Here is a 21,263-nt window from a genome sequence, read left to right on the forward strand (position 1 = left end):
TTGTCGTCGGTTTTCATTTTGCTTCTTCCGTTTGTCGAGGTTCCGGACTCGCAGTGACTTTCTTTGCTTGACGAGTCGCATCGTATTCGTTCCCTATTTTATCGGACAGTTATTTTTTACTTCTCCGTATAAATAGTATGGAGATTTTCGTCAGAGTATGTCACCGAGAAGAATATCAACTTGCAGCAAAACCAATCGAGGACGTGGACTGTTAAACTCGTTGATAAATTCACTACCGTTCGAACTACACTTACCGGGCGACTACAGGTACTGCGGACCGGGCACTCGCCTCGCAGAACGATTGAAACGCGGAGATCCGGGTATAAATCCGCTCGACGAAGCTTGCAAGTCCCACGATATCGCTTACAGTAAGACCAAAGACACCACCGAGAGGAACAAAGCCGATCTCATACTTGCCGACAGAGCTTGGAACGTGTGAAAGCGTCCGACTCATCGTTGGGTGAAAGAGCGGCAGCATACGCCGTAACGAACGCTATGAAACTCAAAGCCAAACTCGGAATGGGACTAAACAAGACGGTGGCAGCGAAAAAACCGAAACCCAAGAAGAAGAAGAAGAGAGCGTCGAAGAAGAAGACGAAACCGGTGGAGCGGTCGATCGAACGAATTTTGGCTCTCCCAAAGATGGGTGCCGGAGCGTCGAAGAGAAGAAGAAGAAACCGGCGGAGCGAATCTTGGCTATCCCGAAGACGGGTGCCGGAGTCAAGAATCTCCTGACGAGTATCGGACTGGCCGCGCGAACAATCACACCGGTAGCGAAAATGATCAAGACTGTCATCGACGGATCTTTGAAGAAAAACGTACACCTCGGTGAAGGATTGTACTTGCGACCGTACCGTAAAGGTTACGGACTTTACTTGAGACCTTACCGAAAGAATTTAAACTGATCCGTGAGCTACCGCGCCGAGCGATGACGGATGTTGAGTTGAGGATCGCTGCGACAGAACAATTACGAATCCCGCATTTCCGCGGTGTGTTCATGATCGATGAATTGGCGATCAAGAAACCCAAACGTCCCGAGTGCGGTATCATCAATCTGGACCGAAGCGATGGAGCCGGTACACATTGGACAGCATACCGGATTTCAAAGTGCGGTAACGCATTGTACTACGACAGCTTCGGTGATCTACCACCACCCGTTGAAATTACGCGATACATTTTACGCTCACGCGGTAGCTCAACGATGACGACAATAGGATACAATTATGATAGCGAACAAAATTTCAACTCGAGCGTCTGCGGGAAACGATGTTTAGAATGGCTCGTACAAACCAGGAATATATAGTATTCTCGAAACCCGAATATGGAAACTCAGAAAAGATGTCACACGTTCATGTTGACGGGGAGGAGCAACGTTCTCGAGTTTGCACTGCCTAGACCTCTCGAGTTGTTCGGACCTTGCGAGATCGGTCTGACGGGTTTTGTAACTTATTATTCCATCCCGAACATCGATATAACGAACAGACTGCTTTTCTACTCCGAGAGCCCTGAAGAGAATTACTCGGCAATTTCCTTCCCGATCGGAGCCTACGAGATCGAGGGTATACAAGAATACTTGCAGGGAGATCTTGGCGGAGCGGAAGCTATCAAACTCAAAGCGAACAACGCTACGCTTAAAGTAAGCATCAAATCCAAGTACTGGATCGATTTCCGCAGACCCGGCACTTTACGTAAGGTGCTCGGATTCGGAAAGCGTCTCTTGGCACCGGACGAATGGCACGAAGCTGACTATCGCGTCAACATCTCACCTGTAAACATGATATGCATCGAATGCAGCATCGCCGACGGTGGATACGTGAACGGGTGCGCGGACATCACATTTATGCGTTTGCTCCCGATATCGAACCAGGATTCAAAATGGTAGAGCAACCGTCGACGATTCATTACTACCCCGTCTTGGGTGATAAGATCCAACGTTTGCTCGTTAATATAGTAGACCAACAAGGAAGAGCGATCAATTTCGGTGGTGAAGAAGTGACAGTGCGACTGCACGTGAGACCGGTAACTTATGGGTAAACGAAGGATCCAGAACAACGATACGTTCCTAAATTCTCTTGCATATAATAGTATTGATAATCCACGGACTAGTAGTCAACAGCAGCAACAGCAGCAGAGGAAAACTTTGAGCGAATATTCCAAGAGAGCTCTCACACAACTCGGATTCGTGGTGAAAAATCCGAAATAAGAACAAAATGGAAGCTTGGCGACAAGAGATCATCGAATACGAATACATCCGTTTCGGTCCGGTCGACGAACGGCGTGGAAACAACGATTCGATCCGGTTCACCCCCGATACCCACGGCCTGATCACCGTGCCTCAAGATTCGAGGATCTTCATGCGTTTAGAAGTGAAACTCGAGAAAAATCCTGGAGCCGCCGCAGATGCTGCGAAACCTAAAGTCAAGTGGGCTAACAATTATCCCCTGCACTTGTTCGACCGTATGCAGTACAAAGTGAACGGGACGGAAATCGATAGCATGCAGTGTGTCGGAGTGACATCGACCGTGAAAAATTATCTCACATACACTAGAGCGGAAACCGCGGGACTCGCAACTGCCGGTTTTGTGACATCTCTTCTTCATGGGCCGAATGGGATATGACAACGTTGGATGAAACTCAGTGCGCCGTCGTTCCGTTGTCTTCACTCAGCGGATTCGCAGTACATTTCAAAGACGTTCTAGTCAGATGCTCGCAAGAGTTGATCCTAGTGCGCAGTGGTACGGATAAGAATGCATATTATATCACCGACGCGGCGACCGCGGACGGTTACACCATCAAATTTAAAATAATCGAAATCTATTGGGAGATTCCCGTCGTCAAATTCACGTTGGAACTGGAAAAACAAATCTTGCTCAAGATGAAGAAGAACGACAAGATGAGTTTCGGTTACATGAATTGGGAATCGCACGACATCCCTGGGATTTTTCCGACCAAGACGTTCAAATGGAGCGTAAGAACAACCAGCAGGCACAAGCCCAAATTCGTGGTCTTGGTATTTCAAACGGATCGACGGGACAATCACCTGAAGGATTCCTCTCGTTTCGACCATGTAAATGTGCGCTCGGTCAGCGTTCAAATCGGTGAGCGTCGGTTTCCTCAAGTTGATACGATCTACGATTTCCCGAGTATGGATTATAATCACGCCTACCTGAACTACACCGATTTTATGAGAGACTACTGGAAAGGTGAGAAACTCTGCGAGCCAGCTATGTTGTTTGAAAATTTCAAAGATCGCGCGATTTTTGTCATCAAATGCGTTCAAGGTGAAGATCTAAAAACAGCTCCGGTGGATATCACGTTGACCGTTGTGGTAAAAGAGAATTTCCCGGCCAACACTACAGCCCAAGTGATTCTGATCACTCCTGTGAAGTATTCGTACGAACTACTGCACGGAACCGTGAGGCAATTGGATTGATCTTAAGCAAAAATTAAAAAAAAAAAATAACATGTTTATTTTTTCATTTTTTTTTTTTATTTTATTTATTTTATTTTATTTTTTTTTTTTTCAAACATTACATCATTTACAAAGAATACAAACATGACATACAATATAAATCAAGCTGCAACGTTTGGAACGAGTGCGAATTTATATGTTCTTCCGATCGGGCCTTCGTAGATGAGATCGAAGGATCCAGCGTTGATATCCTGAATTGCATCGTCCGTCAAACGGTTCGTAATGTGCGAAGGTAGGAAGAGGAGACGATGATGATTCTCGAAGATGATATCGGCGGCAACGGTGATCCCGTACTTGGTTGGTATTTTGATGAGTTTGTTCATCTTGTAGCGGGCGTTTACAGTCAGCTCTTTAGCGTTGACGATCAAGATTGAATTGTTGAAAACTTCCATGTCGTCAGTTCTTTCAAGGTACAAATGATTCCAATTTTCGTGCGCTATATATTTCGAGTGAAACAAGTTGTTTGCTATATTAAGCACGGATACTTTTCGACTGCTATATTTCGCTTCGATAATTCGTCTGCGAATGATTCCACTTTTCGTGTGCTATTTATATATATTAAGTCGGGTTGATTCGACGATTTGTCTGCTATATTAAGCACGGATGATTTCACTTTTCGTCCGCAATATTTCGGTTCGTTCAATCTGACTTTTCATCTACTACTCCTTTATTATTATCGGGTGATTCCTTTGTTCGTCTGCCACTATAATCTTCTCCTGCCATTGCATGATTTCATCTGTGAAATAATCACGATAATAAGATGCCGACATCCACATACACAATCGGAATGCGTTCGACATAGCGCAGAATGGATGTACTAAAGGACACGTATATGCTGTCGACCAACGAGCCAATAGTCGCAAGGACGGACAATCTTTAGTATCCAAATTTACAACGATACATTTGTCCGGCACGAAACTACTGATGAAATTTCGTTTTTGTTCACCTTTAACATAAAGTACATCGTAGCGGTTCCCGATGCTATTCATTTTTGAAGTGAATTCATCGTACTCGAGAAACCCGCTTTCCCATTCCAAGTGATGATAATTGCGTGTTAACCAGTTGTTTGTCACAACGTCTTTAGCGCTCAACATGCTGCTCGGGAACGGAGGTTTGAATAAATAGAGTTCAGTTTGAGTACACTTCATGTCCACAAGACCAAACTCTTTGACGATGAAATTTCCTTGGCTCCAAAAACCTTGTACATCGAGACAAGCCATCATTTGTTCGTTCCGTTAGTTGCACTTTTACTATTTTCAAATTCGAGGTTTCTTAACTGACGGTTCTCCAGCAGAATTATTTATACTATTTATACGAGGTTGTTTAACAGCGAGGATGTTCCTATTTTCAAATTCGAGGTTTCTTAACTGACGGTTCTCCAGAATTATCTATACTATTTATACGAAGTTGTTTAACAGCGAGGATTTTTCTCAACTCGGTCTCGGCTCCGCAACTTTCATCCACCATGCAAGGATCTTTGTTGTCACGATGACCCCAAGGAACAGTGCTAACACCGTCTTCTAAAATACAACGTTTATCGTCTAAGCCGGAGAGGGTTCTTTTTGTAGTTTCGAAGGAGTATAGTTGGTGTTTCCGCGCCCCGATCCTGCGCATCGAGGCGGTCATTCTCGATTCAGGATCTTTTAATACTGTGAGAAAATTGGCAAAGTTTAGCGATCTTACCACTGGTGTTGATATCCCTTTTGCCCTTTTCTCTGTTTCCCCGTCGCTAAAACGATACGCATACATCTTGGGTCGCAGCGCGACAAACTCAGCAATGGGTATTCCACCCGTTTCATCCTTAAAACTACCCATTACTTTACGGTTTGTCGCGCTGCGACATTGATGACCTTCTGGAAGTTGGAGGTGTCGTACAAGTGTAGATCTGACATCATATCATCGTAGACGTTCGGTGTAGTCAACTCGTAAATGAACGAGTCCGTATCCATATAGAGAAGTTGAACTTGGTCGGGATTGTACTTCTTAAGCATGTGATTATAGTGGAATTGATACATGTGTACTTTACTCAGATCTAAGATTGAAAAACCAACAATCATTGGTCTGTCTATGACGACCTCTGTTCTCCGTAAATGGATTGCTACCAATTCTTCTGCGAAAATCGTGCGATCTACGAAATCGACCCGTGAGATGGCTTTCAATATCTGTCTGCTGTTTGTACCCAATTTAATATTCTTTCGCTTCAACGGTTCTCGATAAATTTTCCGTAGCAAGCGTTGCTGCACAGTTTCAGGAGCGTTTGGTGGAACGGATTCGTAGCCTCCCGTCTCAACCGGCGTTCAGCTCGATGAAGGGTGCCAAGAAAGGAGCCTGACGGAATTTGATGGCCCGGTTGACGCGCAGGAGTTTTAATCCTTGACCGAGCGCTTCTTTCAACATTACATAGTGGATAACATAGTTGTTTTTATTAGCTAGAGTCGTCAATAGTTTCGTACATTTCCCCGCTCCCGATGGTGGTATTTCGTTCTTGCACAAGAACGGAAGGTCCTTGTGCAGGTCGTGGAGGTGTTCTGGATATTCAATATCTACATCGAGTATGTACCCGAAAGGAGCGTCGTCGGGATGGTTGATTATAGTTTTCGCCAGAGTTAGCAACTCTTCTCCTTCCGGACCCAAGTGTAGTTATCGTAGGGCAGATGCTTTCTCATGGTGTGTGCGTAAAGTGCCGTCACATCCAAGTATTGTATATAGTTCACTGGTTTTTTAGGATCAAACTGATCCGGTATCAAAGGATTGTTTGCAAGAGCGTGCCGTTTCACCACCTGTGTTATCCCACCTCGGATCGAGCTCATAATCATGAATACCATATCCATATCATTGAAGAGTTGAATTTTCACATTAGTTATTTTTAGGAATGCGTCGAAAGCGAAACCGGTAGCGTCAGTAATTGGCACAGTCCAAACTATAATTTTTTATTCCGAAAAGTCGGAACTCCTCAAACACATCGCTGAGGAGCACACATCGAGTCGCAAGTAGAAATCTGAATACTCGCCGAGATTACGGAAATTGAAAGTTTGCCAAACTTGGAGAAACCGTTCGTATTCTTCTTCAGAGATGTCCGTTTGAGTCAGGTGTTGAAGAAAGCCTCTCGCGGTGGTGGACGCGTCTCGTTCAGCTTGGCCGATTGTCAACGTAATCGTACGGAACGGAGCTTTCCGACAAACCATGTCGAACTCATTGTCTGTGCGAGTGAGTTTCCTCGTGCGAACGAAAGATTCGCGCGGATCGTCTGAACCAGTTTATCCAACGATGCGGGAGAAATCGGAACGAGTCGATGAACTTGATCGAAAACCTGTTTCCCAGATGGACCGTCATGCTGATGTAATTTTCCTCCGTGTGTGGTATTATTTCGACGCGATGAGATATTTGTTCAGAGCCAGCACTACCTCGTGGAAATCATACCTGCTACCATTGTGCAGGACGACTCTAACACATTTCTCATGTCGGAAAATAAGATTGCAATTTGAACATAAGGCTTTTCGATAATTGGACCTTGTTTTCCCTCCCGCTCTCTTTTGATGGTCATGATCCCTTACCTTTACGATACCTGGTTGTGAGAAATCCACCTCACAATGTCCACACCTATTTTCCGCTTCAAATGTGGCCCGGTCTTCATGTGTCATTATTATTTTACTCTCTTTGTCATTGTAACTCTCACTGATTCTTCCTACGAGAGTGATTATATCGTCCAGAAATTTGATATGTGCCTCTTCGCCACGGTACAGTTTCGGTTCCGTCATTTTAAATTCGGATCCTCCGTGACGAGGAGGTAAGCGTAAGAATTTGAGATGTGCCGCCTATACGCAGACGCTGGATGCTCCGAGTCACCATGAATTTGTTCCAAGTAGGCTTCAAAGTCTGCATAAATTACATAATTATGTTTTATTTCCTTGTGGTGATTTTCGAATTTGAGGTATCGCTCGTCTGGAAATGAAGCTAGAAATGCGTCTTTGCTTACCAAAGAGCAGAGAACTTTATGTTGATTCAATTCCTCCATCGAGTTCTTGTGTTAAAGCATTTCTTGCAGATGTAGATACGATTTGATGTTTGTCAACTGATTACGTACAAGTTGTTCAAAGTTACTGATCCAGCAATAATGGTAACTTAAAGGTACGGGTTGAGAGACATAGTAGGTCGGTGTGGTCCTCTCTTTCCGGTCGGCAACTTTAATTGGGTAAACTGTATACTTTTTCTTGTTGGACACCAAACTCTCACGGAGCCAAATACCGAAACCGATACGTTGTTCCTTTTCTCGAATTTGATAATGTCATCTATGCTCGTGGTAATCGAACGTCCGAGAAATCGTAACGATCGAACAGATTTAAATATTTTTCCGGACGATGTTTATTCTTCTCTTCGACTGGAGAAACTTTCCCAACATTGCGTACAGAAACAATCGTTTAATGCACCGTTATTTACATTGACAACATGCTTCGTCGAAATGGCAGCTTAACTACGTTCCTCCTCGATGTAACGCGTAATAGCGGTTGATACGTAGCTCCATACCTTGTATCTTCTTCAGCACCCACCCGATCCGTTCATGTGAAAATCGAATGACTCTTTATTGATCTTGGCCCTGAACTTTTCATAATACTCGTCCAGATCCGTTGACGCGAAAATAGCTTCGTTTTTAGTCTTAAACTTTTTCAACTGCATTCCTTCCTTGTCCTTATCATCAGCTTTCTCGTACTCGGCGTAAACTAGTATATTAACCTTCAATGCCTCGCCGTGAGTTCTTCTTTTATTTTTTTAATTATGAGTCTTTAGCCGATAGAGGTACTCATCTATGATGAGATTCTCTGGCTGGAAGTTTGTGATGAAAAATGTTTTCAACCTGCTTTGACAAGCAGTCTCAACTTGAACAATCGGTACTTTCATCTCGAACAAATTTCTTATGTGACTTGCAGATTCTTCATGTTTTTCTCTTTTATGGTATGATATTTTACACGTGTCACAATATTCTTGATCGTTGTTGTCATCGGTAGGTGATGAGGTGTCATCTTTTCAATATGTTCGGAGATTGCTCATGATTCTCTCCCTCCGCATAAAACTCATCACAAAGATCACAATGGATGACGCGTTGTGCTCCTGTTTAATGTGCGTTTCATCGTTGATACCCTCCTCCTTCTTAATTTGTTCGCACCATGTTCGTGCTTTTCACCTTGTCTATAAAATTCATCACAAATATCACATTGGATGAGCTCCTGTTTAATATACGTTTCATCGTTGATACCCTCCTCCTTCTTAATTTGTTCCGCACCATGTTCATGCTTTTCACCTTGTTTATAAAATTCATCACAAATATCACATTGGATGAAAGTTTCAACATTCTGTTCTTGAGCAGCCATGATAAAGATACTATTTTAAGCTCAAAGTCTTCCGAGTCGGTCAGAAAAGAAAACTTGCACTTTCTTTACGTTTGCTAGATTCTGTTCACTGAAAAGATTTCAGAGCGAACAAGTGAATACTATTTTAAGCTCAAAGTTTTATACTATTATAAGCTCGAGATTTTCTGATTTCGTCAGAACAGAAAATCAACACTATTTTCTCGTTTGTAAGATTCTGTTCTCTGAAAAGATTTCAGAGTGAATACTATTATAAGCTCGAGGGTTTCCAATATCATCAAAAGTGAGACTGACGAGTTTTCTACGCGGAGGTAAATATATTTAGTTTCCTCACCGAGCGGAAAGAAACTGTAGACTCATGATTTACCTCAAAGTAAATATAGTAGTATTTGATAATCACCAAACTCGGTTTCACTCGGACAAACTGTGTAGTCATAAGTCGTAACATAAATTACACTTTTATGTAGAGTTATAATTTACCACGGAGTAAATATAGTAGTATTTGATAATCACCAAACTCGGTTTCACTCGGACAAACTATGTCGTTATAAGTCGTAACATAAATTACACTTTTATGTAGAGTTATAATTTACCACGGAGTAAATATAGTAGTATTTGATAATCACCAAACTCGGTTTCACTCGGACAAACTATGTCGTCATAATTTATCCAACTCGATTAGGTCGGTTACGTTAGCACTGGACACTGGGGACGCTGGCGGTGAAACTATTATCCACGAAGGCGAAGACATAATGATTCCCCTACCTACTGCGCTTGACTTTTTATAAGAGTCTTAAATGTTGCATCAGCCAGAGTGGTTCGAGTAGCTGATGCAAGAGGCGAGAAAGTTGCATCAGCCAGAGTGGTTCGAGTAGCTGATGCAAGAGGCGAGAAAGTTGCATCAGCCAGAGTGGTTCGAGTAGCTGATGCAAGAGGCGAGAAAGTTGCATCATTGTTATCCACCACTTAAGTGCCTCTACCTCGATAACGCCCACTCGAGTCTGTCTGAGTGCTAAATTTTCTCAAGTGTACTTGAGTCCTAATTTGTAGTCGCAATATAAAACTACGCTTTCATACAAGTGGGAAAATTATCAATGCGAGTCGGGGGAACGTATAAATAGTGTCGAGGAAGTGTGATCGATCATTTCAAAACAAGAACTCGTCAAGTATGGACGCTCCATCCCTCAAATCACAATCGATCAGAGCGATGAACACCTTGGATATGGTATATGAGGCTCTCACTTTCAAATTTACAGGAATACGAGCAGAGCTTTTGAACAAGTTTGCCCGACTCCTTTTTCCTGACAAGTTATTCCACCATCTTAAACTCAGCTCAATAGACACTTCCGATCCCGTCGGGTGTTACGGCTTAGTTGAGATAACGGAAAGATTTTGCCTTCTCCTAGAACGTGTCGCAGACGAGCACGAAATAATTTACTTCCTAAAGCAGGGGTACAAGAAAGTAGACGAAGAGGACTGGAAGATAGGTAGACTTTTGAGTGCAATTCGCGTAGTATTATACACAAGAGAGAGAGGAGAGCGGGTCTAGCAGTTGGATTTCGTATAAATAGTATGCATTCTCTTCTCAGTATCGCAAGGAAGAAATCATGATTGATAAAATAATTCTCATCACCATCATCATTGCTGTTGTTGGAGTGAAATCCTCACTGGTGGAAAACTCATCCGAAGCAAACATCACAATGTGCCCTGTCTGTCCGGAAATCAAATGCGCACCCTCTACCTTGACGGATGTTCTTCTATTCATCTTGAGTTTACTGGCGCTCATTTGCTCCGCACCGTACCTGTACTCCAAGTACCTTTCATCCGACTGTAAGTTCCGTTTCATCAGGATGGCCCGGAAAAATAACAATCGGAAACTCGATGACATAAGTGTAGATTTAAAGTTCGGAGAAGGAGAAGGATCCGATGTTTGTGGTTGACAACCCTCACGTTTTTAGTGCGTTTTCTAAACGCGAACTGTTTTTAAACTGTAACTGTAAATATCCAATAAAAAATAATAAAAATTTTTTAATTCATCAAACTGAACATTGCAATATCCATTCCCAAAACATAAGGTTCCCGATACGCATCGGAAAAACCCTCGTAGTCCAGCGTTCGTTAGCGTTCCCAGGCATAACGTGCAAGCGACACTGCGCGACATTGTGAAAACTGGCCCTAATCATAGGGTAGGCTCCTGCATGGAGGTCAGAAGCCTTTCGAAGGGACGAACAGAAACGAACGGAGAGCGAGAGTGGGAAATCCCTCGTATAGTCCAGCGTTCGTTAGCGTTCCAGGGCATAACGTGCAAGCGACACTGCGCGACATTGTGAAAACTGGCCCTAATCATAGGGTAGGCTCCTGCATGGAGGTCAGAAGCCTTTCGAAGGGACGAACAGAAACGAACGGAGAGCGAGAGTGGGAAATCCCTCGTATAGTCCAGCGTTCGTTAGCGTTCCAGGGCATAACGTGCAAGCGACACTGCGCGACATTGTGAAAACTGGCCCTAATCATAGGGTAGGCTCCTGCATGGAGGTCAGAAGCCTTTCGAAGGGACGAACAGAAACGAACGGAGAGCGAGAGTGGGAAATCCCTCGTATAGTCCAGCGTTCGTTAGCGTACCGAATCAGACCCTAATCTACAGTATCAGATACCGACCCATATGGAAAGATACGGTCTCTCGAAACCGAAAAATTTTACAAGTCCGAAAATCCGAATTTTTTGCACAATCTGGCAACACTGTACGGAAAAATCAACTAATTTCTCGCCCCATCTGGCAACACTGTAAAATGCAATGTTGCAAAATTTCACCAATAAATAAATCATTTATTTACGTGCCCCGTTCGGCAACGCTGCTGCGCCATCTTGAAAAATACACCATTGCATAACCCGAAAAATGAAGGGGCATTATTACACAATTGCATAACCCGCATATTGAAGGGGCAACATGCAATACTTTCTTTTTACAGCGTTGCCATATTGAACAATAATCCCTATACAACGCTGTAATTTAATTCATATTTTTCTGCACAATCATGCAACGCTGTTGGATAATTTACTGCGCTAAGATTCCCATTTTCATACTACTTGGAATAATCGAAAGAAGGCACGCAGACGTACCAGTTTCTTTTACAAAAAAAGGGTCAAAGAGTACCGTTGAATCTTTTTGACCCCCCCCCCCCCCAAGAGTCGAGAATCAACAGAAAATCATTTCCTTCAACGTGCGGTTTAAGTATGTGCTCGGAGAAAACTTTCACATGCTCCTTCGTGAGCTTGCCCGATTTTGAAGAGGTAACGTAGGTACACATTGCGTAGCCTTTTCGCGAGATCGTCGATTTTCTTTTGAAGGAGAGGCCCGAACTTATAGTCTTTCTCCTGCATGCACAAAAACACCTTTGGCAAAAGTTTTCCTGATGCCGTCATGCAGTACTGGGCCGTGTAAGAGTGGGTTACCTTGTTAAAGTTGCCCAAAAACATCTCGGTACTTTTTTCCCCCTGGTTTGAGAGGGTCCGATCAACTTTAAAACGATATTCGCACCCCGTTTGATCACTGTTGAGCACGAAATCCGGAATGTATTGCCTTGCCAAGTCTTTTGCCTCGAGCATGTAAGAAACAGCGCGCACAACAATTTCCTCATCATCGAGTTCATTTTTCGATTTGAGGTACCGCGTTATCTTTCTTTGCCGAATTTTGTACTTCCTCTTGAATTTGTCGACCCAACCCTGAGAGGCTTTGAATGGAACACTATCCGCGTTTTCTAACGAATTGACAGCATCGATAGCCCATTGCTGAATGTTCCTGTTCGTGACCGGCCGCCTTGAAGCCCGGGCTTCTTTAAACTTTTGAAAAGTAAAGTCATTCACGAAAGTAAACTTTTCATAGTTTGTTTTCTGCAGCCCCGCAATAACTTGGCTTTTCCAAAGCCGCAATTGACGCGCACTTTTCAGAAACGCGCACTTACTTTGTAACGTTTTCAGCCCCCATTTAGGGTGCAACTCCGCCAAATCAACAACTTTTTTCTTTAGTTCGAACGACACAACAGGGTTGCACTGTGCATTCCTGGCCTCCGAAAAATTAAGGTCATTATCCGATTTATCTTCGTCCTCATCGTCACTGTCCGGATCCCCCGAATCACAGTCGTCACTTGCCGCACCGTCACTCACGTTTTCAGAGAAAAAGCCAGGACCATCCTATTTTTCATCGGTAAAAAAAAGCTCCGATTCAATTTGAAACTGGTACTGTTCGATTACGACGCTGAAATTTTCAGCCAATTTCTCACCGATGGAGCTTTCCTCGCTGCGAACTCTGACCACGATTTTGCCCGACCAAATTTTTTTTTTCGCGCAAGAGTTTTTCGCACAAAAAAAATCCGTCCGCGATATCACTACTTTCACACACTTCTTTACACTGGGATGACGGAGCACAGGGCTCTGAAAATGTCGACGAAGAGACGAAACTTTCGTCACAACGCGAGGATGAGGAGACGATATCCATTACTTTCCCACGTGAGTACTTGAATGCCGATAAATGATTACTGAAAATCATGCTCATCTTCAGGAAAATGGTTGAATCGCAGATCATTTCAAAACAATTGAATGGTCATTAATAAGTCGACCGAGGTCCGGAAGATAAAAGCTGCGAAAGATAGGATAATCTAGATTCCTCGGTATCTCATCGGCAATCTAGTTTTTTGGGCTGAAGCAATATCCAAGCACCTCAAACCCATGTGCATGCAAGGGCTGCCAAGAAACACATAATTTTGGCCCTTTCCTTTTTAATTCATTAATTTATGTCAAATAAGTTGCATACGGTTATTGATGGTCTATTTGAGTAAATATCGGGGGGGGGGGGGATGTACGTAAAATAAGGGGGCGGGGGGTAGTGATCAGAACTGCTTGATTTATAAATATGGATGAAGAATTAAAAATAAAATGTTACGTGATCATGCAGAAAAGAAAAAGAAAGAGTAGAATTAAAAATAAAATGATAACGTGATCATGCAGAAAATAAAAAGTTAGGAGTCAGGACGGGTATCGAACCCGAGCGCCGCGATTTCGGAGCAAGCTCCTGAGCAGTGGGGCTCCGGAATTAACTGGAGTTCTTCGTGCTATAATGTGCGTGGAACTAGAGGCTGCTTCAGTGTTGCCACGCGCCGCACGACCAAATCATGCGCCGAAAACGCAACTTTTGGAAATTTTTTACGCCCTTCCTACTGCGCATTCGGGAAAACGGTTCAAATTGACCTCTAGAATTGGTCCATAGAGTCTGTAAAAAAAATTCAGCCCAATCGGAGGCGACAGTCCGTAAGTTCCCCTTGTAAGCCTCGTGTCAGAAATACGAGAACGGTAATTCCCAGCAGCGCTCTCTGGTCGTCAAATCGTGAGATAAACTTGAAAAACTGAATAAATACGTGAAATTACACAAGCAGATAATGCGTTTTCAATTTATGTCGTATCAGTTGATACATGGTACCAACTGATACCAAGTATCATTTCAGATCTGTTGATACTTCAAACTGCTACCACGTATCAGTTTAGATCAGTTGAAGCCATCAACTGACCCGATCTCAATTGATGTCTACTGATGCTCCGCGCCAAAACACCGTTGACAAACTGATACACCGTCAACTGATCATTTTTACCAGGGAGTTGTGGACTTAAACAACGCATCTCAACCGCCTTAGCCATTACCCGCATCTTGACCGCGTGTTTATCTAGTGAAGGTTAGGTTAGGTTGAGCTCATCTCGAGCTCTGATTGGCTATGGTGATGAGCAGACGCTGCCGGAAGACCCGAGCACTCCGAGCAGGGCTCGTTGCGGGTGCCACACACGGGACACATGAGGCGACCAAAAGTGAAGCTTTGGTGCGCGCGCAGTTCGCATGTTTGGATTGTAATTACGCGGAAGATTCGAACCGTATAAGGTTTTCAATGGGCAGTAATTTAGATCGGCAATAAAATTTGGTAACACTGGATTTTTACGAGGCACGCGGACTCAACATTCTACGTCAGACCAAAAGAGCCGCAGTAGTGTGAGAAAATATAACTCGTGGCTTTGAATTTCGCGAGTTCGAAATAGGAAGCGCCTGTTGGCAACATGGCATCGAGCAAAGTTAAAAAACATGTAAGAAGAAAAAACCGGCGCTCCGCTTCGCTCCGCGCCGGTTTTTGGGTGGGGGGGGGGCGGAGCCCCCCCAGGACGCGCGCTTCGCGCGCGTCTTTTCAGGGTCGTCTGCACATCTAGTTTTTCTTCTTTTTAAGTATCCCGCGCATCCACCGCGGGAAGGAAGTGTATTTCCCGAAGTGGGATTTTTGTAGTCATAAAATCGTATGTCTGAAAGTCATTGTGTAATCGATAGTTTTTTTCCCAGATATTTCCTTTCCTTGGGCTGCTGTGCCACGAACAGTTCTTCCAAAAACTGTCTTCACCTGACCCACTGTGCGACGCGCAGTTTGTCCAAAATCTTCCTTCCCCTGAACCACTGAGCGACGAAAAGCTTGTTCAAGAACTTCTTCCCCCTGACCCACTGTGCGACGAAAATTTTGTCCAAAAACTTCTTCCCCCTGACCCACTGTGCGACGATCAGCTTGTCCAAAAACTTTCTCCCCCGACCCACTGTGCGGCCCTGCTCCGGCCGGCTCCCCTCATGCCGCGCACCCCTCGCCTAAAACTTTCAAAGCTCGCCATTTTTAAACGGCTCGGCCGATTTAGCTCAAATTCAATATTAAACCAGTCCTAGGGGAGAACTACCACCCGTAAAAATTTCAGCTCAAAATATTCATTTCCGCTTGAGTTATCGAGTGGACAAGATTTGACCTCCCCCTACTTTCGAGCCCCACCCCTCAAAATCTATTGCCTCAAATTTCAATTTTTTTCCGCAGAATAGTAGTTCTAATGAGTCTCTACTAAATGCAAAAAAATTGGTTAAAATATCTTTCAACGTAAGAAAGAAATAACTACTCAAAAATCGAAAAATCTTAAAAAGGCGGAAATACATACATATATATATATATATACATACATATATACACACATATATACACATGAATTTGAATGGCATATATTTTCGTGATCTACGACCCGTGATCGGTGCTCTTCACAAGGTCTCGGGTCTGGGTCCGACATCATGGGAGAATGCAATAGTGTATTTTCTTCGGAAAATACACTAAAAAAGGGAAAGAGGCACGGAAGAGAGAAGATTTCTAGCGAGATAAAGACAAAGAAAAACTTCTTGAGAAAATTATTTGGACAAAACATCAATTAAATGTTATCATAAGAAAGAAGGTGAATAATTAATGTCACCGCAAGAGTAGTGAAAATGTCTCACCTTTCTGAGAGATGGAAAATTAAATTAAATTAATTTTCGTGAAATTTTATATTTGTTGAAACTTTTGAAGATGCATTCAGGAGGTCACGAAACGTCTTAAAACAATGATTCTAGATTTTTTACATTTTTCACCCTCCCCGTGTCCCCTCGTTTCTCACTTTTTCACGGTTCAGTTCTCAACATATCAATGACAAAAGAATAAAACTGCGTACCTCAGTTCCCGGTGTTGCACACTTCCTGTTATAGGTACCTACTTTTGTTTTTCTGTTGGGAAACTAGACAACGTAATTTCTTAAAAACTTCTTTGATTTTCATCTTCGTTAGCAGAGTAGGTATTCTGTAATAATTTCAAGCTATAAAGCTTGCTTGTTTCTCCTCGAAAAAATCAAATAGAAGGGTAAATTTTTAAACATAGCTATGAAAATACGTGGTTTCGCACTCTGGCCATTGATATGTATCCTAATTATTCGTGATGCATTGACACTATATAGGGGTCTATCGAGAGGAAAATTCTCTCCAAAATCCAGCATTGGAAGCACCTAAAGTTAAAAATTTTATCCAGATAGATCAAACAAATTGTCTCCCAAGCCTAGGACGTTCACAGGGTGTAGATGTTAATATTTTCATTTTAAGGTGCAGTTCTTCATTCAGTTTGGAGGTTAGATTTGGGCTGAATTTCTCTCTAAACTCCCCCATCTACTCCTCCTCCATTATTTATCCTCATGAGGGGTAGCATACACTACCGCATCAGCATGAAAATCATTTGACACTCTTCTGAACTTCCGAAGGTTTTATAGGTATTAAATTCTGGAAACACTTTACAAATTAAAATTTCGTGAAACTTATTCGAACCTTCTAAAATTTCACTTTCTGTCTCTTTTTTCCTGCAGTAAAATATATTTTAATTTTAGTGTCACTAAAATGATACTATAAGCAGGCTCTACATAGCCTGAAAAGAGTAGCTAAAAGTTGAATAATTTTATTGGAAGACCTTATTACTTACTTGGACATGATCCCGGAGTAAACGAGAGATCATCCACGGCAAAACCTCCATTTGTGGCCTGGCCCTCAAGCACAATCTGAAAATCTTTACTGCTTTCTATTGTTGCTTGCGCAGGAGTCCATGTTGGCCTGGTAGTATCCATGTTTTTAGCTTCTAAAGACCACACCTGAAATATTCAGTCGAACGATAGGCATTTTTGGTGAAAAGGAATTTTTCATTTTCTATTTTTATTTTTATTTTTTTTTTTACAAATGAAAGTACAAGTACACTAGCAGAAACATATTAATATTAAATCTACTGGGCACATCATGTTATATTACTTACTACCGGCCCTTGCGTGCTTTACATGTGGCAATCTACGTACTTATACAGATTGAATGACAGCTGGATCAATTCCCAGGAAAACCCAGCAAAGCTAAATTTCATTTACCTGAAGGCTCCTTTCTCCCGTCTGTTCACTTCAGAATGAATAGGTAATAGGGGTTTTGATTTTGATAGGTTTCAAATTTTGCCAAGTAGTCTAGGGGCCACGAAGTCAGTTTCGCGTACCACCCTCATATAACTCATCCCGGGACCTTTCAAAAACAGCCGCAAGTATGCAGAGTGCGACATGGGCCGCCGCGCCTCGAGGAGGCTCCACGCGGTTGTCGGGCTATTGTGCCCCTCTTGCTAATCGACGCTACGAAGTTATTAGGTATAAAGTAAGGGAGGTTATTTGTTTTGTTTTAGTCTTTTATGTTAAATTGCAAGTTAAAAAATGTACCATAGACCAAGACCAATCTTGCGGCTTTTGACACACGTGAAGCGAGCGGCTGTATTCACCCTTGCACCATCAGTGCTTATAGAGATTCGCAGGCCGAAAGGAGGATTACTTATCGATAAGGACTGTTTTTGGACCCATATTATTAGAATTTCCGTAACACTACAATTATTTCCTCATGGAAGGTAAGCATTTCACGGGATTTACCATTATTTCGTCATTTCCGGTCACTTTTCGGGCCTGATACAGGCCTAAAACATGAGTTTACATTTTTCAGCATTTGGCCGCAAAAACCGCATTTTTTACCACAATCGACCCTCATAGTTCAGATACCATTTTTAGGTTAGTATTAGACCTGAAAAGAGACCGGAAATGACCAAGTCATCGTGAATTCTTCGATAAGCAAAGAATTTTAAAGTAGCTGAAGAAATTCAGATCGGATGGGCCCAGAGTTAAGAAATTTCGTGAAAGATTGTAAAACGAAATATCATGAAATTACAGGACATTTCATTTAACACTCAGAATTCAGGATTAAACCCTAGAAACTTATGAATCTCCTTAAGTCCCTTTATACACACGTAGTAAACTGTCAAAGGGAACTTTAGAAATGCCCAGAAAGTTGAGTAAAACAGCAAAAACATAATTTTGAATTTTTTCTCTCAAATTTTGGTTGAACACACAGCCGTACCGGTTGAACACCAAAATAAATTTTACGGATAAAGTAAGACGTTAGCTTTCATATTTGGAACAAAACAAAATTTCTTGACTATAAAGAATCCTAGTACCCCCTAATAGTATATCCTTTTTTGGTACAAAAGGGAGGGAGGGATCTTAAACTATCCTTGAAACAATTTAAATGATTTTTCAGAAATTAACAGTTTCCTTTGCTAACGTATTTCTTTTTTTAAATAGGAAATATTTGATAAATAGGCAGAGTACCTGTATTTTTGAGCTTTGAAGTGATAGATTTTGAGATCAGTAAGTAGGTAGGTATTTAACTTTTTCTTGAATCTCAGAGAAAATGTTTCAAAATGAAAGAGTAAGCATTTTTTAAGAGTAAGCATTTTTTAAGAGTAAGAAAAGACGAGAAGAGAAGAACTAAGAATAGTGCGGTCGCTTAGCTCAAAAATGCACGATGATACGCGGTTTCCGGCTACCAACGTGATTTTGGTCTGAAAATGACCGTTAGACCCTCCTGATTCAGAAACCACTGAGAGCCACCCGCGCTCCCCCGTTTTCCCCCCCTTTTGGCCGCCATCTTGGAAAATGGCGGCCAAAATCGGGTTTTTTCGAAATATCTCGAGAACGGCGGCAGATATCAAATAATTTTCTTAGTTAAAAAAGATTCAGCGTGAAAAAGCGGTATGAATGAAGTACTCATACGTGAAAAATATGAGAGAAAGGAGGGAGGGAGGGGGAGGCCCGCCGCGCCGCTGCGCGCTCCTCTGCTCCTCAGCTGTCTTGCGAAAAACTCGCTGTTCCGGCGGGCGCGCGTCATCACCCGAGGCGTTGCGCCCTCTGGTAATCAAGCAATTAATAACTGGACACTTGAATCTTCCTGCCTTTTTACTTGCTGTGCTCTGGATAGGTTGGTAGATATAGACAAATTTGAAACCAAAGTAGGTAAAGCACCTTCTATCTATATATTTAATATCCTAAGGCCTTTTTTGGCCTCCAACAGTTTGTGCTAATTCGATCTCGGAAACTACTGGACCGATTTTCCTCGGATTTGTTTTAAATGAAAGCTCTTACGCTGTAGACGTGCCAACATCCTTTGGTTTTTCGATTTCTGCAACCGACGTTGCAAAATTTACCTTGATTTGATAACGACATATTAGCGTTTTTGCCGCTGGACAGTTTGTGCTAATTCGATCTCGTAAACTACTGGACTGATTTTCCTCGGATTTGTTTTAAATTAAAGCTCTTAGGCTGTAGACGTGCCAACATCCCTTGGTTTTTCGATTTGCGCGACCGACGTTGCAAAATTTACCTCGATTTGATAACGACATATTAGCGTTTTTGCCGCTGGACAGTTTGTGCTAATTCGATCTCGGAAACTACTGGACCGATTTTCCTCGGATTTGTTTTAAATGAAAGCTCATAGGGTCTAGATGTGCCAAGACCCCTTTGTTTTTCGATTTGCGCGACCGAAGTTGCAAAATTTACCTCGATTTGATAACGACATATTTGCGTTTTTGACGCTGGACGAGTCATATGGTTGGGGGACCTCCCACCCTCTGATTTTCCGTTTCCCTCTCCACGTAAACCCATCCCTACCTGCTCACAACACGTGTCACCCTTCTACCCTAGCATGGGTCCTACGGCAGTTTCACTCATGTCGGGGGTCGGCTCATGTCTTCTTCCAAGAGAATTGGTGATTTATCTTCACCCTTTCGCACCGTTACATTTTCAAAAAGTGTTCTGATTTTCTTTTCCAGGAGTGTTATTTATTTTTCAAGGTTGTTTCTTTTTCTAAAAGTAGGTAATTTTTAGTTTCCTATTCTTTATTTTTGAATTTATCATTTTGCCTCCAGGAAGTCCTCTAAGCACTGGTAGTAGCAAAATTTGGCTCGCGAAGCGAGCCAACAGTTACTCGCGGAGCGAGTAACTGGGGGTCCAGGGGGCTTGCCCCTGGCTAGCGGCGCAAGCGAGCGTAGCGAGCTGAAGCAGCTAGTAAAGAATTAATAAGAAATAAATATTTAAGTATGAACTGTCATGAATGAACATACAAAATTAGTCACGAACGGGTAGAAAATTAGAGTCAGTCCTGACAGGTTAGTACGTACGTAATTCTGCTTCTCCGTAGAAACATCAGGGTGCCTCCGAGTAGAAATAAATCAGCGTGACAAAAATTAAATTTGTATAATTATAGTCTTGTTATCACAAAAATAAACGAAATTAACTAAATACACCCAACGGGTTGGGTGTATAACCCGTTGGGTGTATTGCAACAGTCTCACAAAAAAACTAAAATAAAAGGAAGTATAAGATACAAATAAATGTTAATAAAATACATTTTTGACGGAAGAGTAAATTGACTACATTTTGCAATTTGAAACTATAAATTCTAGCCCGGTTTAAAACCAACGTACGTGCCATTAGTTTCCCTACGCTTATCCGTGTTTTTCAAGAAGAGCCAGAATTTATAGTTCCAAATCGCAAAATGCAGTCCAAATGTTTGGCATGAGAGGATAAATTCTTTTGGTATTCATGACCTAAGTTTTGCAATAAACTAGTACGATATTAGTACGGTTGTTTGAAAGATGGATTCAAAATTAGAGTGCTTCGGGCCGTAAGTTGGAAATGCAAATCTTTATGAGCATTGCCCATCACATAAACAA

General features: G+C 42.4%; 1 protein-coding gene across 7 annotated transcripts in view; it reads right to left on the reverse strand.

Moving 5' to 3' along the window:
* Positions 1-21,263, reverse strand: part of LOC109039960 (MAM and LDL-receptor class A domain-containing protein 1) — a 228,999-nt gene that overhangs the window by 16,047 nt on the left and 191,689 nt on the right. For all 7 annotated transcript variants that reach the window (XM_072298987.1, XM_072298887.1, XM_072298933.1 and 4 more), the window contains one exon: positions 17,163-17,328. In XM_072298987.1, the coding sequence (XP_072155088.1) occupies positions 17,163-17,328 (166 nt within the window). The remainder of the gene's footprint in view (positions 1-17,162; positions 17,329-21,263) is intronic.

This window comes from Bemisia tabaci, chromosome 1 (assembly GCF_918797505.1).
Source record: "Bemisia tabaci chromosome 1, PGI_BMITA_v3".
Taxonomy (NCBI): domain Eukaryota; kingdom Metazoa; phylum Arthropoda; class Insecta; order Hemiptera; family Aleyrodidae; genus Bemisia; species Bemisia tabaci.